Raw genomic sequence first — 15,312 nt, forward strand, 5'->3', positions numbered from 1 at the left:
CGTTCCAATCGGTTCAGCGGTGTAAGCATGAAGAGGTAACCGATAGCCATACAGAGTTACTTTAGTATTTATAATAATTGTATTAGTTTATAGATTGAATTCCAAAACAGCCTTTTATTTATTATGGTATGGTTATGGTTGTGGTTGGTTGCTTTGGCAATATCACCAGTGGGGCAAAGATGGTCGGCTCTTTATCATCTGTCACGATGCCTATCACGTTCTAACATGTATGTGAGGGCGAAAGTGACGCATGACATGACAGGTGATAAAAATGCGACCGTGATACACACTTTTATTTCTTTTCTCCTTTGTAATAAGGCAAAAAAATTAAAAATATCTTTGACATCGACTGTACATGACAGGGGGATCTCGAATCGAATGGCAATCAAACGAAGTATGCTATCCAACAATAAAGTGAGATAGATTGAGCAATCGAATGTAATTTTAGTAACTGAGGCATAAAAACAAAGTTTAGGCAATTTTTTTCAACTGGTAATCAGTAAGGGCCGCTTGCGCGTTCCAGGGTTAGCCAATTAACTCGGAGTTAACCGTTTAAACTCGGGAGTAAACAATACAGTTCAACCCAGTATAAACAAACTCCGAGTTAGTTGTCTAACCCTGGAACACCCCTACAAAAGTAATGGCAAGCGAATAGAAATGTGCCTATTCGTTAAAACATTAGATTTGAAATAAAAGTTAATATGCAGAACATTACATATCTTTCTACAAAATACTTCTTCAAAATATACTCTCATAACCACAGACAAAGATTTCACAGCATGAATGAACTTAGATCTCACACACAACGTAATTTAATATGGGATGTAAAATACCCACCTGCCAAATTAAGTAGCATGTTATGTTTCCCTAACATGCTACTTAACTGGACAGGTAAATAAAACTATTTAACCGATGTACATTTCGTATATTTACTGAATGATTTAGTAACCTACGTATATACTTGTACTATCATGATATACCTACTTAATACGTTTAAATAGTTTTATTAAAGTGAAATGAGTATAACTCTGTTAAACAAAGACTTAAGAACGAAATACTTAGATCCTGGACACTATCATATGGAAAGTTTCGTGGCGAAAAACAACTTCAGAATAGTAGATTAACTTTGCACTAGCACGAAATTATGATTTAATCACAATCACCATGAAAATTGAAGCGTATCTAAAATATTTCAAGGAAATTTAAATAATAATACGTAATTCTTACGGTCACCGCGAAAACGGTCATTTTTAACACTTCCGTAAAGGCATTCTAATAACTGTAGGATAATGATTAACTTGATTATGTAATCACATAGAAAAGGAACACTCAGGGCATTGTCAGCGAACTCTGTGAACAACAAATGCAACTCGTAGCCCACGCGGGCTGGATCCCGGAGCCCGACCCGAGCGAGTGGGGAGGGACCCCATGCCAACAATGCGGCACATAAATTACATTCTACATAATAGGTACCGAGCTCTCGGAAGGGACTTTGAGCAAAAGAATGGCATCTTTTGGTCTTAAAATTAGTATTATTATTAATAGATAGCTTTTGTCAATTGACTGGTTCGTAACTTCCTTTTGCGCATGTGTGAAGCGCGTAATCAGAGCAGATGTACCTCGGCGCTACGGCTTCAAGATACACCAACAAGAACATGCCTCTCGGTGTTCGGTTTGTTTTATTAGCATAATCTGATGAGCGTTATAAATTAAACAAGAAGCTAATTTTAATAAAATATATATAAAAAGTTCTTGCGGGTTAGGGCCTTTATATGTGACTTTCCATGGAAAAAGGTACTTTATGAGGGTTTTCTAGTGTTCAGAACGCATCTTTAGTGACGAGATGGCCGATGACCTCTGAAATTTGAAGATCGGCGACGAACATCCGACAATATAACATCCGCCGACAGCAGCCAACGGCAATCTTTCAAAATACACCGTGTTTTTTTTATTCCGTTAACTCCAGGGCATCGGTAAGTACGTTAAAAGTAAACCAAATGGCATAGTTCATTTACGTTTTACTATTTTTTTTTTTATAAAAAGTAATTAAATGTTTCATATAGCATTGTAGTAACGCGGGTATTACCGACTAACCAACGGAAACTGAGACATATCAATGTCATTTCGAACACCGATCGTCCGAGATAGTACTTAAGTTTATTAGCAAATGTATGAACTCGTACTAAACACTAATCAATATGTAAACAGGCCCTAAGGTAAGTGAACACGCTCGTAAGGACCTTATCAGATAAAAAATAATTATTGATTATCTCCGAAATGGAGTTAATTAGAATACCGGTGTCTTTGAGAAAGTTATTTAATTTAAGCTCAGGGATGCACCCTTGCAATTAACGGAAATAAAAAAAACACGGTGTAAATTGAACAACACACAAGAGTTGTACTGTATTCAATTTAATTATAATTTATAAAAATAAATCGGATTATTCCCACTAGTTACCACCAAGTTGTTACCAGTGGTAAGTACTGGGATTTTTTTTCCCACCTTTTACCACTGGTAACTACTGGTAAAAAAAAGAAAGTAACGTTTGAATAAAATTATAGTTTAAATTTGAGTTTATTTCTACAACAGAATATCACTATTCACTTACATAGAGATATACGAATAGCATAAAATATATTCTAAAACAACACAACTTATTTATTATTAAAATTTTATTTTTGCTTATAATAAATATTTTACTGTGTTTTATTTGGAATTATTACATTATACTTATTATTATATTATATGTTTATTTCCTTTTTGCCATCAACCTCGAGAGCATGAGAGCATTTATCTTATTTGTAAATTGAATTAATTGTGACGTTATCTATGAAAAATGGATCTTTTGTCAAGGGCGCTTACGCCACACTGCGTAGCGCAGCGTCGTACTTATATAGGAGCATCGTTGATAATGGCGTAAGCGCCATCGATAATAAAGTCCCTTTCAATAAATAACGTCACAATTATACGAACGAACGAACAAACAAATTAGTCAAATACAGATTTTTTTATCACTTTTAAGGCAGTTTACTGAAACAGTAATCGACTTACAATTAAATGAATAACGAATTAACTTATAATTTATTCGACTTTTAATTAATTATTGCTTAAAGCACTCTATATTTATACTATTTTTATTTTATTAGTATTGAACGCTAACCAACGTTTGGTGATAACAACTGGTAAAATCAAATTCCCACCCTTTACCAGTGGTAAATACTGGGAAAAAAAATCCCAGTAGTTACCACTATACCAAGTTGGTGGTAACTAGTGGGAATAACCCAATAAATCCTTGTACACCAGTTTAAATAACAAGCCTTCATTGAAGATCCAATTAGGCATCTCTGCTCTATCTAGAAAGGAGCCTAGGCCTCAACACTAGTTTCGGAGATATGAATTGTTTTGTAAGGGGAAAATACTCAATTTTATTTATTTATTGTGAGATATCAAACCTTAATGCTTAACGTTTGTTTACCTGTTTCATTTTTATTATAAGTAAGGAGGTTTCAAAGTACAGTGAAAAGGTGTACAGTCAGCATCAAAACTAGCGGATGAAACAACGCACCAAAAGTATCTGATATTCCGGATTTTTTTTTCTAAATGTAGATAAATCTCTAAAATCCACCTCCAAAAGTCTGTCTTTTCTTTTCTTTTTTAATTATTCCACACATATAACTATGTTACAAAATGTAGTACTTTTGTTTGAAGCGTTGTTTAATTCGCTACTTTTGATACTGAGTACCTTATGGCGGAGTGATTGAATATTCCGAAAAAGAACTAGTCAATACCGTAAAAGTAGTTTGGTAGTATTTATTTATTTATTTAGCTAAATATTTCGTTACGACGATACCTACAGTTAATGCAGTCCCCTAGTAAGTATATTATACTTGTGACAGGAGACCCCGCTAGTATTAGCATTCAGAAGGACAAATTTAATCATTTCAGTTCTGCTCGGGGGGCCTAGCCAATATTATACTCGTATATCGACCGACATTACAAATCCAAGTAGGCTGCTATTTCTATTAAAGTTACTCTCGTCAAATCATTCTTAGGCAGAATAATCTTCATTCGGTTTTAGTTGCATGCAATAAATCTGCCATTGGATTGCTGAAAAATGCCAATACCCGACGCATTGCTATTGGTTAATATCTGAGATAATTGTCTTTTATGGCAACCAAAATATATGGTATATAAATAATGTTTAAGAAAAAAACCGACTTCAATGACGGAGACCGGTGAAAGAAAGATTATTGTTGATTTTGGATTTCATACAATGAAATTAAAAAGACTGGTAAAATACGCGGAATAGGGTATTCGACTATATTTAAAATAAATTATTTCACACCATACATGAAATAATATTAAAAATGGCTATAAGTTTTCTGAAAAAGGTTGAGAAGTACCCTCAATTCCTCATGGAATCCATCATGAAAACTCAAGCTTGACAAAAATGTACCTTGAAAACCTAACTGCTTCACAAACATGCGAAGAGAACAAATTACCGAACGTAAACTATGCGGCGTTGAAGAGTTCCATTCTGTTCATCATCAGCAGTTCCGCTTCATCAAATGTTACTTCTACAAATGTAAATGCTTGATTTGATGATGAAAATACTAAGATCACTATATATATGCCTTTAACATTTGAGGAGTTCCCTCGATGTCTCATGGAACCCATCGTCAGAACTCAAACTTGACAAAAATTTGTCTTAAAAATCTAATTTGCTTCACAATGCATATAGAAAAGGAAGATCAACTACCTCAGCAGCATTGCAGCTTACAAATGAAATCATACAAACACTAGACAAGAGACAGAAAGTAGCCGCAATATTTTTAGATCTGTCAAAGGCCTTCGACAGTATTGATCATCAATTGTTATTACTAAAAATAAAAATGTATGGCATTAATGGATCTGAGTTGCAAGTTTTAGAGTCATTCTTAAATAACAGAGAACAGACAGTGGAAATTGAAATAGAGGGAAAGAAAATAAAATCAAAACCAAGAACGGTTCCAAATGTAGGAGTACCTCAAGGGTCAGCGCTAGGCAACACTCTATTTTTGCTGTTCATGAATGATCTTGCAGAACTAGACATAGATGGTAAATTTATAATATATGCAGATGACACTACTATAGTCGTGAAAGGCAATACCAATCAAATAATTATAGAAAAAATAAAATTAATAATGGAAACTGTGCATACGTGGTTTAACGATAATGGCCTTACTTTAAACTCAGACAAGACCCATGTTATGTTCTTTAACGGAAAGACTGCTATCAGTGATGAAGTAAAAAAAGATCTTTCAAATGGTTCCTGCTTAAAAAGTTCTAATATGGTTAAAATGTTAGGCTTTACCATTGATCCCGCTCTGACTTGGAAAACTCATATAGACCATGTATGTGCTAAAATAGCAACTGGCGTTTACGCCCTTAAACAACTACGTACAATTATTTCACGTGAGTGTCTAATTCAATCATATTATGCTTATGTACACTCCATTATGTCATATGGTATAATACTGTGGGGAAACTCATCAGACCATGAGAGAGTACTTAAAATGCAAAAGCAGGCTATAAGAGTGATCATGAACGCCGGATACAAAGACACATGCCGAGAATTTTTCAAAACCCTGAAAATCATGACGTCAGTGGCTCAATACATATTTGAAACTATTATGTTTGTTCGGGGGAATATACACATGTTTCGAAAGAAAGGAGCATCTGAGCGCCCGAATCGATATCCAAACGACCTCTGTTTAATTCCTATATATATATACAGGGCGGAAAAATCGAATGCCACATGGATGGCAACTACCTTAAATATTGTAAATAGCACATTTTGTGTAAGGGAGACTTTCCTTTGTTTTTAAAAACAATAAATACTGCATTTAAGGATTTATGAAAAATCGCTTGCCTCAGTCGGGACTCGAACCGGTCAAATGTGACAAAAAATAATGTGCTGTATTTTATGATGCAGATTGAAAGGGTTACTGATAAAGTTCATTTTTCTCTAAATAACAAATACAATCAGAATAACGGAAGGCCATGAAAATTAACAATTACCTTTGAAATTTGATTTCACCCGTCACGTGAATTAAGACGTAATCCTTGGAATACAAGGAAAATAAAGACGTTTAAATGACATGATAATGATGAGCTACACTTATGTTTACTTATCACTTTAGTTGCGATTACTAATGCCACTTTAGTAACCTACCTACTGCCTTTGATAGGAAAATTGCATCAATTATTCTCTAGTCATCATAGTAGCTAGGATAGGTACATTTTTAAAAATGGAACATTTTAACGAACCGTTTTTGTTTTTTAAGTGCAATCTTTTTAATTTAAAACAAATAATGCCCGACTTGTTGAACGCATTCTTTTCTTTTTTTTCGAATTGTGTTTATTCCATTTTCAAATATTAGAGCTACTATTTTACGTAGATAAATTGAAATTGTGACTTGCAAGTGCTTTTACATTATTTGACCGGTTCGAGTCCCGACTGAGGCAAGCGATTTTTCATAAATCCTTAAATGCAGTATTTATTGTTTTTAAAAACAAAGGAAAGTCTCCCTTACACAAAATGTGCTATTTACAATATTTAAGGTAGTTGCCATCCATGTGGCATTCGATTTTTCCGCCCTGTATATTCCTCATGGATCCCATCATCAGAACTGAGTTTTGACAAAAACGAGACCAATCTGTATATATATATAGATTCAGTCAAAATCGGTTCAAAAATGGCGGGGTTATAAAGTAACAAACAGTAAAAAAAAACATACACACCAAATTGATAACCTCCTCCTTTTGAAATCTTGAAGTCAGTTAAATATAGACGATTTATACCATCTGAACCCCAAAATATTATTAGTTTATCTTAACTGTTCCATCATCATCATCATCATCATCATGTCTCATCATGTAACTTAACCACAAGGTACCTTTTCTTTACATACATATTATTGGTAAGATTATTATGATGATGAACTAATTACGAGTATATTAATTGTGGCAGTTTATTAGTAAATTGATATTTTGCATTCATATAAAGATATTATTATACTTACTTCAATGTAAGTAATAGATTTTTTGTAGTGATGCATTAATAAATTTATTTCCATAAGGTACCTTTTTTAAATGTATGGAGAAACACCGTTATCGTTATGCAAGTTTTAAATGGCATAATAGTAGTTTCTGTGACTGCTACAAAGGCATTAAAATACATGAGTGTGGGTTTAAGAAACGAACGAAGTGATGTACAGTTTTAGCTACATGCACTATTTTAGCTACACACATATTATAAACTTTCTATGATATATTCACTAACCCAAATTACGGCATCTTTGGTCTCTTGGCGGAAATCGCGGATATGTGGTGGCGTCACCGAAATATTTTTAACTCTCATTTTACACACTTTTGCTATAGTTACCTTAAAAAAGACAAAACATATTCATATTATACTTATAACTAATTAAAAGATATACTGTACGTCAAATGGCGGCAAATGAAAACATTTTTCACACATGTCACGCATTCGTAGTTTTTTTTTTTAATTCAGAGACAAACTAGAGTCGGGGGCCTATTTCCGTATCATTCGATATAAACTAACATGCGAGATATGTCAAAATTGTATGCAATTGACATTTCATTTCGAACAAAAAGGCATCTCGACTGATATTAACCATACGCTACGCTAACAATACCGTACTACATTCTTATTAACCAATCTTTTTCGGAAGGAACCTATCCAGATATTTTAAAAACGTTAATTATAAATCCCATATTCAAAAACCGGCCAAGAGCATGTCGGGCCATGCTCAGAGTAGGGTTCCGTAGTTACTCTTCCGTCACAATAAGCTAAACTGGAGCTTAAAGTATGGTAGATTGTTAACCAAGGGTTGAACTGTGGGTGTACGTCTTTTTACTATGAAGGGGAAACTTTTTGCGATAACTCAAAAACAGCCAAACTGATCATATCCGCTATAGTTTTCATTTAATGTCTTTCTTAAGCTCTACTTCCAAGATTTTTTTCATATTTTTTGGACCTATGGTTCAAAAGTTAGAGGGGGGGGGGGACACATTTTTTTTCTTTCGGTGCAATTATCTCCGAATATATTCACTTTATCAAGAAATGTTTGTTGAAGACCCCTATTTGTTTTGAGAGACCTTTCCAACGATATCCCATACTGTAAGCAAAAAAAAAATGTTCACCCCCACTTTACGTGTAGGGGAGGTACCCTAAAAAAAAAAAAATTTTAGATTTTATTGTACGACTTTGTCGGCTTTATTGATTTATATATCCATGCCAAATTTCAGCTTTCTAGCACTAACGACCACGGAGCAAAGCCTCGGACAGACAGACAGACGGATATGGCGAAACTATAAGGGTTCCAAGTTGACTACGGAACCCTAAAAAGGGTAATAAAACTGATGCCAATTACTACCGCCCTATTTCGCTCCTACCAACATGAGCAAAAATATTTGATATGGCAATGAGTTAACGATTGTACTCATTTTGCGAGAAATACAACATCTTTCACTAATCGCAAAATGGTTTTAGGAAAAATAGGTCCACCATCTTAGCTACCTTTTGTAGGTAGGTACATGCAAGAAATGAATCTGAAGAAGAAACTCAAAGAGAAGACTTTTAAGAGCGTTTGAGTGACACGTGACGCATGAATGAAAATCACAATCATGTTTTACACTAAATTCGTTAACTTTAATAAAAACTCGTAATCATCTGGGAAATCATTCCGGCCACTACTCTAAATCTTCCCTCAACACTCCGATCACTCCACCTCATAGCACAACCCCTGATCACTGAAACCCTTGACCCAGAACCAGGGGGGCAACACTTAGAAATGTATTTAACATTAGTAAAGATGGCGGCGATTTCTATTAATGGGATCCGATAACCTACTTTTGCGTAAAGTTGACTACCCATTGTGCAAACTACATCACCAGATGTCACTATAAAATTGGTACAATTTAAAGGCATGAATACAACATAAAGAAGGTTGCATATAACTCGTATGTCAAGACCTATCTTTGTTCATAATGTTGTTACCTAACAACTGTTGTTTACTGTCAAAAAATGTAAACAGAGATAGGTATGATTGACATGAACTTATTTATCATTTCTCTATTAATTTTAAAGTGCAGAGCAGAGTATAATCTGAGTACGCATTAAACACGAGTCAAATTCAAATAGGGAAATTACAATGGAAAACATTTTAACAGTGTTCCAGGCAGGTTTAGATATTTTCGAAGGTCAGAAGAAAATACCAGGCTCCTCAACCATTGATGTAAGTAAAAGGGGTAGATATGTGACGTTAATAGTTGACAAAACTAAAATCTGGTCCAGCACCCATTCATTTGCAAATACTACACACCATTATAATGTACATGTGCACAACGAGCAACAAGGATAACCAAATATAGTTAACAGTGCTGCGCAAGCGAGACCCCTATATTTTGCGTATTCCTCGAGGTGCAACAGAGAAAAACTAATAACATTATACAAATGTGTAGGCGAGACGTACATACTTCTTACATTGTCGTCTTAAAGTGATATTATCATTTCGATTTTTTAAAAATATCAATGATTTGATATTACCTAATCTTAGACCGTCTCTCTCAAGCAAATATCTGAGCGAGCGAGTTACACTGAGATTAATATCAAATTATTGACTATCATATTTTTAAAGCATGAAATTGACCCTCGTTTTTTACTTCTGAAACCCTGGTCGACTATTCACTATGTTCTACTAACGTGTCGCCTCGAGAAAACCAGTATAACGATATGATCTCAGTTGATAGGGATCTCGAGGTTTCACTTCTGATGGTTTTTCGGAAAAGATAGGTACGCTTGACAAGAGACAATGTAATCACTGGTAATTCGTAGTTACTCCTGGTATTTATATATTCCAATCGTTCGCCGAGCGCACGACTCAAGAGAACCAATATAAAAGTGTGAACCTTGTTTATTCATAGTTACGATACGTATACGGATTCACTTATATTGGACAAGTTGTAAGTCAACAAATATTTATAAAATATGTACGAAATTAAAATAAATAGGCACTTTATTTATTTTATGGAAAACAATTTTGTTTTCGCTAACACACTAAATAAAATATGTAAAACCGTATGTATTTTATATGTAAAACCGATAGTTTATCTATACAATTAAAAAATATATGCGTAGAGGGCGGTATAAAAAGGAAAATTATAATGTATGGAGAGAAAAAAATTGTATCAAAAACGAAACCGAACATCATTTTTAATTTTCACAATTCAATCGCTAGGCATTTCCACTGCTGCAGCTCGTTTTAAAATAGAAATAAGTGAAAGTTTTTTCTCTAAACATAATAGTTTTCATTTTTTTAACGTTCATACTCATTTTTAGTTAAAAAAAATTGCAAAAAGTTATATTTTTTTAAATCATTCCCTATCGAAGGCGAAATTAGCAATGTCCCACTTTTCTCGATTTGAGACGTAAGCGTACCCTTACATTAGAATATTCAATTTAAAGTATTCGTTCTGATTTTCATCGTTTTCATTTTCATCACTTTAATTGCTCTACAAAGAGGACAAATTAAAACAAATAGTTAAACGGTAAATATGTAGTTAGGGAGTTTCGTTCTGTTCATCATCAGCAGTCCCACTACACTAATTGCCAGTTTTTGGATGAAAATGCTTAATTTGTAGACAAAAACTACAAAAATCACTATATGTGTACCTATAAGATTTTACGTGTTCCCTCAATTCTTCATGGATTCCATCATCAGAACTTTGAACCCGGGACGGGACCATCGGCTTCATAGGCAGGGTCACTGCCCACTAGGCCAGACCAGTCGTCATACATTTTACTTGACAAATAGAGCTGATTATTATTTCTTTCTTTTGTTTATGATAAAAGGAAGTAAATCTTGTATATATATAAATATATATATTTCTGTGATCTCGGAAACGGCTCTAACGATTTCGCTGAAATTTGGTATATGGGGGTTTTCGGGGGTATAGAATCTATCTAGATTAGTCTTATGTTTGGGAAAACGCGTGTTTTCGAGTTTTCATGCGTTTTTCTTTCGACGCAGAATATGGTCGCTAATTTCGTATTGCCGGCCACTGTCCGTCTGGTCCAGCGGGTTAAGACGCGGACTGCTAAACGAGTGTTACGGGTTCGAATCTCGCCCGATGACTAACTTTTGTTTTTTTTTTATATGTTCAAGTTTATATATAATTTTTTGATTTTTATTGTTTTATACAAGTTTAATTTAGTAAAAAAATGTAGTTAAGATTATCACCTATACACCACCATATTACAATAAATAGTTGTAACCGAGCAAAGCTCGATCGCCCAGGTACTAAATAGGTTAAATTTGATTGATTTAATATCTGTTCTAAATATTTTTTACACAGTTTTCAACATATGTACATAAATACATCTTAAAACTACACTATAACTCGCATATTAAAATTGTAAATCCAAGCTCTGGTTAAAAATGTTGTCCATGGTTTTCCTATTGTTGTACAAGTACTATTTAGTCATTTTTGATGGACTATTCCCGATATTTGGGTTTCAAGTTAATGCAAGATATTGTTTTAAAAATACTATCAGAAAAACTGGATTTTTGGTTAACAACAGGTTATTCGTATATTAAAATAAAAACCGGTTACATTCTATAGTTTCAAGGAATAGGAGCACATGATTTAAAAAGTTGCATATTTATAAAAAAAATTGCTGACTCTACAATGCTTGAAGCGGGCATGCCTACTTGAGACTCGGATAAACGTGTTTCTCACATGGGAAATGCATTATTTAGCTGTCGCGCTCACTCAATAACAAGGAAATTTTAAATATTATTTAGAAAAAATTATGTTTTCAAATGTTATAACAGTACTTACGAATGAAAACTGATACCGTGAGCTTTGTTTTTGTGCTTGGAGCTATTGAAGCACTCGAAAAAGGCACAACACGGCATTCTTTGGCAATATTTTATCGAATTTGAAGACAATGTTGACACTTCAGCGTCACCCGTACGACTAATTCAATATAGGTCCCGGAACCTATATTTTGTGGCTCACGATCGAGCGCCTGGTACCTCATCTACCCCTACTACGTACATCAATGTCCTCAACGCTCATTATACAAACAAATATTATAAAACAAGCGATGATTATTTTAATTTTGTTTATAACAAATATATCCGATGACACTGCCAAGATTTTTGCAATTTGATTCCCCTAAGTTAGACGAGATAGAGTGCATCTATGGAGGTACGTGCGTAACAAGATATCCTGTGCCTGAAATTTTACCTGTCCTTATTTTACCTTCGGAATATCTTGAATTCAAGTCCAGTTGGATGTAAGGTCAAAGAAGAAACGCTCAGTTAAGAACTAGGCAAGTCAGCAATGCGCACATGAACGAGTTCTAAATCAGACTGAGACACAGGTCACATAAGACGAAGCTAATGCAGCTTTGTACACAAAGATGTACAATGGTAAAAAAAATTACAATTCAAGTACTTACAACACCTAGTCTATTACTATACAAGATTGAAAGCAATAAACATATACTTACTTTACTAAAAAATTAGTCTTTTTTTATACCATTCTTTTAAAACTTTTCTCCATAATATTAGGTCTACTTTGGCGGCTTACAAATTAATATTTTGTTTGATATCTTGTAAACAAAAAAGCATCAAAGTTACAAGAAATGAAACAAAAAATTAACTTGTAAACCGCTCAAGTAGACCTAATATTATGTAGTACGAATGTACCTACACATACAGATGCATATGTAGATGTGCACGCACACATACATAGTTTCGGATACAAATTAGAGACAGCGCTTCGAAATGACCTAGTTAGTTACTATTTACTAAGTTCTGTTACTCGATTTACAACCTTTTTATTTCCGTTAAAACAAATGCTACCGAAAAAATTTGCTTAATGGACGATTAAAGACTATGAGGCTAGAGAGAAGTCGCGTGCTATTGAAGCGGTACGCACAAAATGGCCACCGAAAAATTCTATTTACAGATGAAAAAAAAATTACCATTGAAGAATGTTGTAACCGCCAGAATGACAGAGTGTATGCAAAAAAACAGTCAAGATTGCTATTGCGGCTGTTCCGAGAGTGCAACGAGGACATCATCCCACTTATGTGATGATTTGGCTGGGTGTGTCATACTCAGGGCTAACACAGGTTCATTTCTGTGAAAAAGGTGTGAAAACTGGGGCCAAAGTTTACCAGGAAACCGTTCTCGAACCAATAGTGAAGCCCTTAAGCCACACCCTATTTCAAAACCAGCCATGGGTCTTTCAACAGGACTCAGCTCCTGCACATAAGGCAAAAACAACTCAAGCCTGGTTTCAAAGGAACCAAATTGACTTTATTGCCCACGAAGACTGGCTGTCCTCCAGCCCGGATCGTAACCCCCTGGATTATGCCATATGGCAGGTTATTGAGGAGAAAGCTTGTGCTAAACCCCACACAAATATTGACTCCCTCAAGCGGGCCATAGTTAAGACAGTGACGGAATTAGACATGACAATCGTGCGTGCCGCTATTGATGACTGGCCTCGTCGTTTGAGGGCCTGTGTCAAGGCCAGAGGAGGCCATTTTGAATGATATTGTCATATGTAATTCCTGATTTTGTGTACTTCATTTTAATATATACTTTATTCAACTTTCGTTCGTATATTTTATGTACATAAAGATTATTGCAGTACCAGAATTTAGTAACTAACTAGGTAGTTTCCTTAAAATGCTTCTAGACGGCTCTCTTTTCCTATATACTTACTTGACTCTTTGCCCTGAACCACCAAACCTTCAACCGCCATTCCCTGACCCCTTAACCACAAACCATTTAACTCCTAATCCTAACCACCAATTCCTCAACTTCCAACCCTTGATCACTCATCTCCTACCCCCCGATTCCTCAACCCTCCAGTCCCCGACCAGTCAACTCACCGCCCCCTCGAACCCTCAACCTCAGACCCCCGTCTACCTCCACAGGGTGTGTAATGTTTTTAATAATAACATTTTGTGAAATTTCATTTTGCATAATTTGAATTGCATGATTTTGAAATTCAGAAATGATGATTTGGTATAAAAATAAATAGAATAAAAACGAATTGCATAATTTCGAAAGTAATAATAGTTTAGTAGCAAAATACTGTATTTTCATAACAGGCAACCAGTATAATGTTCGCGTTGTATACCATTTTATTAATAAAAACCAACATCGTAATGTTTAGCCCATGGAATTGGTACATTTTACCTAACATCAAATGAGGTAGCTGTTTTTAATCCAATCCAAGTTTTCGACCTCGAACGCCCTTGGGATCATTGTAAAGTACATGAAATATCCTTTAAATTTTAGGTTTTTTTTTTTTTCATTTTTGTAAAAAATTTCCACTAAGAACCGGAGTTAAGGCAAAAGTGCACACTTTTAAGAAGATGATATTTGCAATTAACTGACTATAATTTAGTCTTAGTAAGCCAAATTGTTTCTAAGATAACGACTTTTCAAAGGTTTGCAAAAATTTTAACTAACTGTAACTGCAAAAAAGGTTCTACCAGCACTTGTGGTTGCAGGAAAGCAGGACTCAAATGCTCAGCTGTGTGCAACTACAGCAATGCTCAATCCTGCGAGAATATACAGGACCGGAGATGTGTGCCAACATTGAAAAAACATTCATTGATAATCCACCATCTAATGACAATTTCGACCGGCCTGATCAGGTTGACGAAGAAATGCTAACCACACACGCTGGCCCCAAAAGGAATGCTGTAGAACCAAAGGACAAGCCTGGTCCATCAAAGATATACAAGAGATACGAGTTATAACAATTTCCCTCGCTGTACTGTATATTATATACACAATGATCCGAAGGGCTTTCGAGGTCGAAAACTTGGATTTGTCATTACTATTCCATCACTACCAATATATATAAAAATCAGAACTACCACATTTGATGTAAGGCAACGCCTCTTTTTTTGGTATGATTTCCATGTATTAGTTGAAGGCATATAAACGCCTAGTGAAAATGGACAAGCAAAAATACCATTTCCGAGACATATGGTTCTGCCCATATGGTCACAGTTCTACCTAACACTCCTCCTCGCTTCGCTCGTCGTCGTACCTAACGGTGACCAGCCTTTTTTTTTAATAGGTAAATTGTTGTATAATTGAAGACGTGAGTGGATGAACGTGCTATGCCATATTTTTCAGATTTTGTTTTTATGCAATAAATATGGATTTGTATTTATTATGAATAGCTTCATCATTTCAGATTTCATG

At 34.8% G+C, this 15,312-nt stretch overlaps 1 protein-coding gene across 2 annotated transcripts in view; it reads right to left on the reverse strand.

The window, feature by feature from the left end:
- LOC133519309 (transcription factor E2F2) overlaps positions 1–15,312 on the reverse strand; it is a 49,965-nt gene that overhangs the window by 24,712 nt on the left and 9,941 nt on the right. The window contains exon 3 of one of the 2 annotated variants that reach the window (XM_061853348.1): positions 7,326–7,427. The exons of the other annotated variant lie outside the window; for it this stretch is intronic. Within the exon in view, the coding sequence (XP_061709332.1) occupies positions 7,326–7,427 (102 nt within the window). The remainder of the gene's footprint in view (positions 1–7,325; positions 7,428–15,312) is intronic. 2 annotated transcript variants of the gene reach the window in all.

Source organism: Cydia pomonella, chromosome 1 (genome assembly GCF_033807575.1).
Source record: "Cydia pomonella isolate Wapato2018A chromosome 1, ilCydPomo1, whole genome shotgun sequence".
NCBI lineage: Eukaryota > Metazoa > Arthropoda > Insecta > Lepidoptera > Tortricidae > Cydia > Cydia pomonella.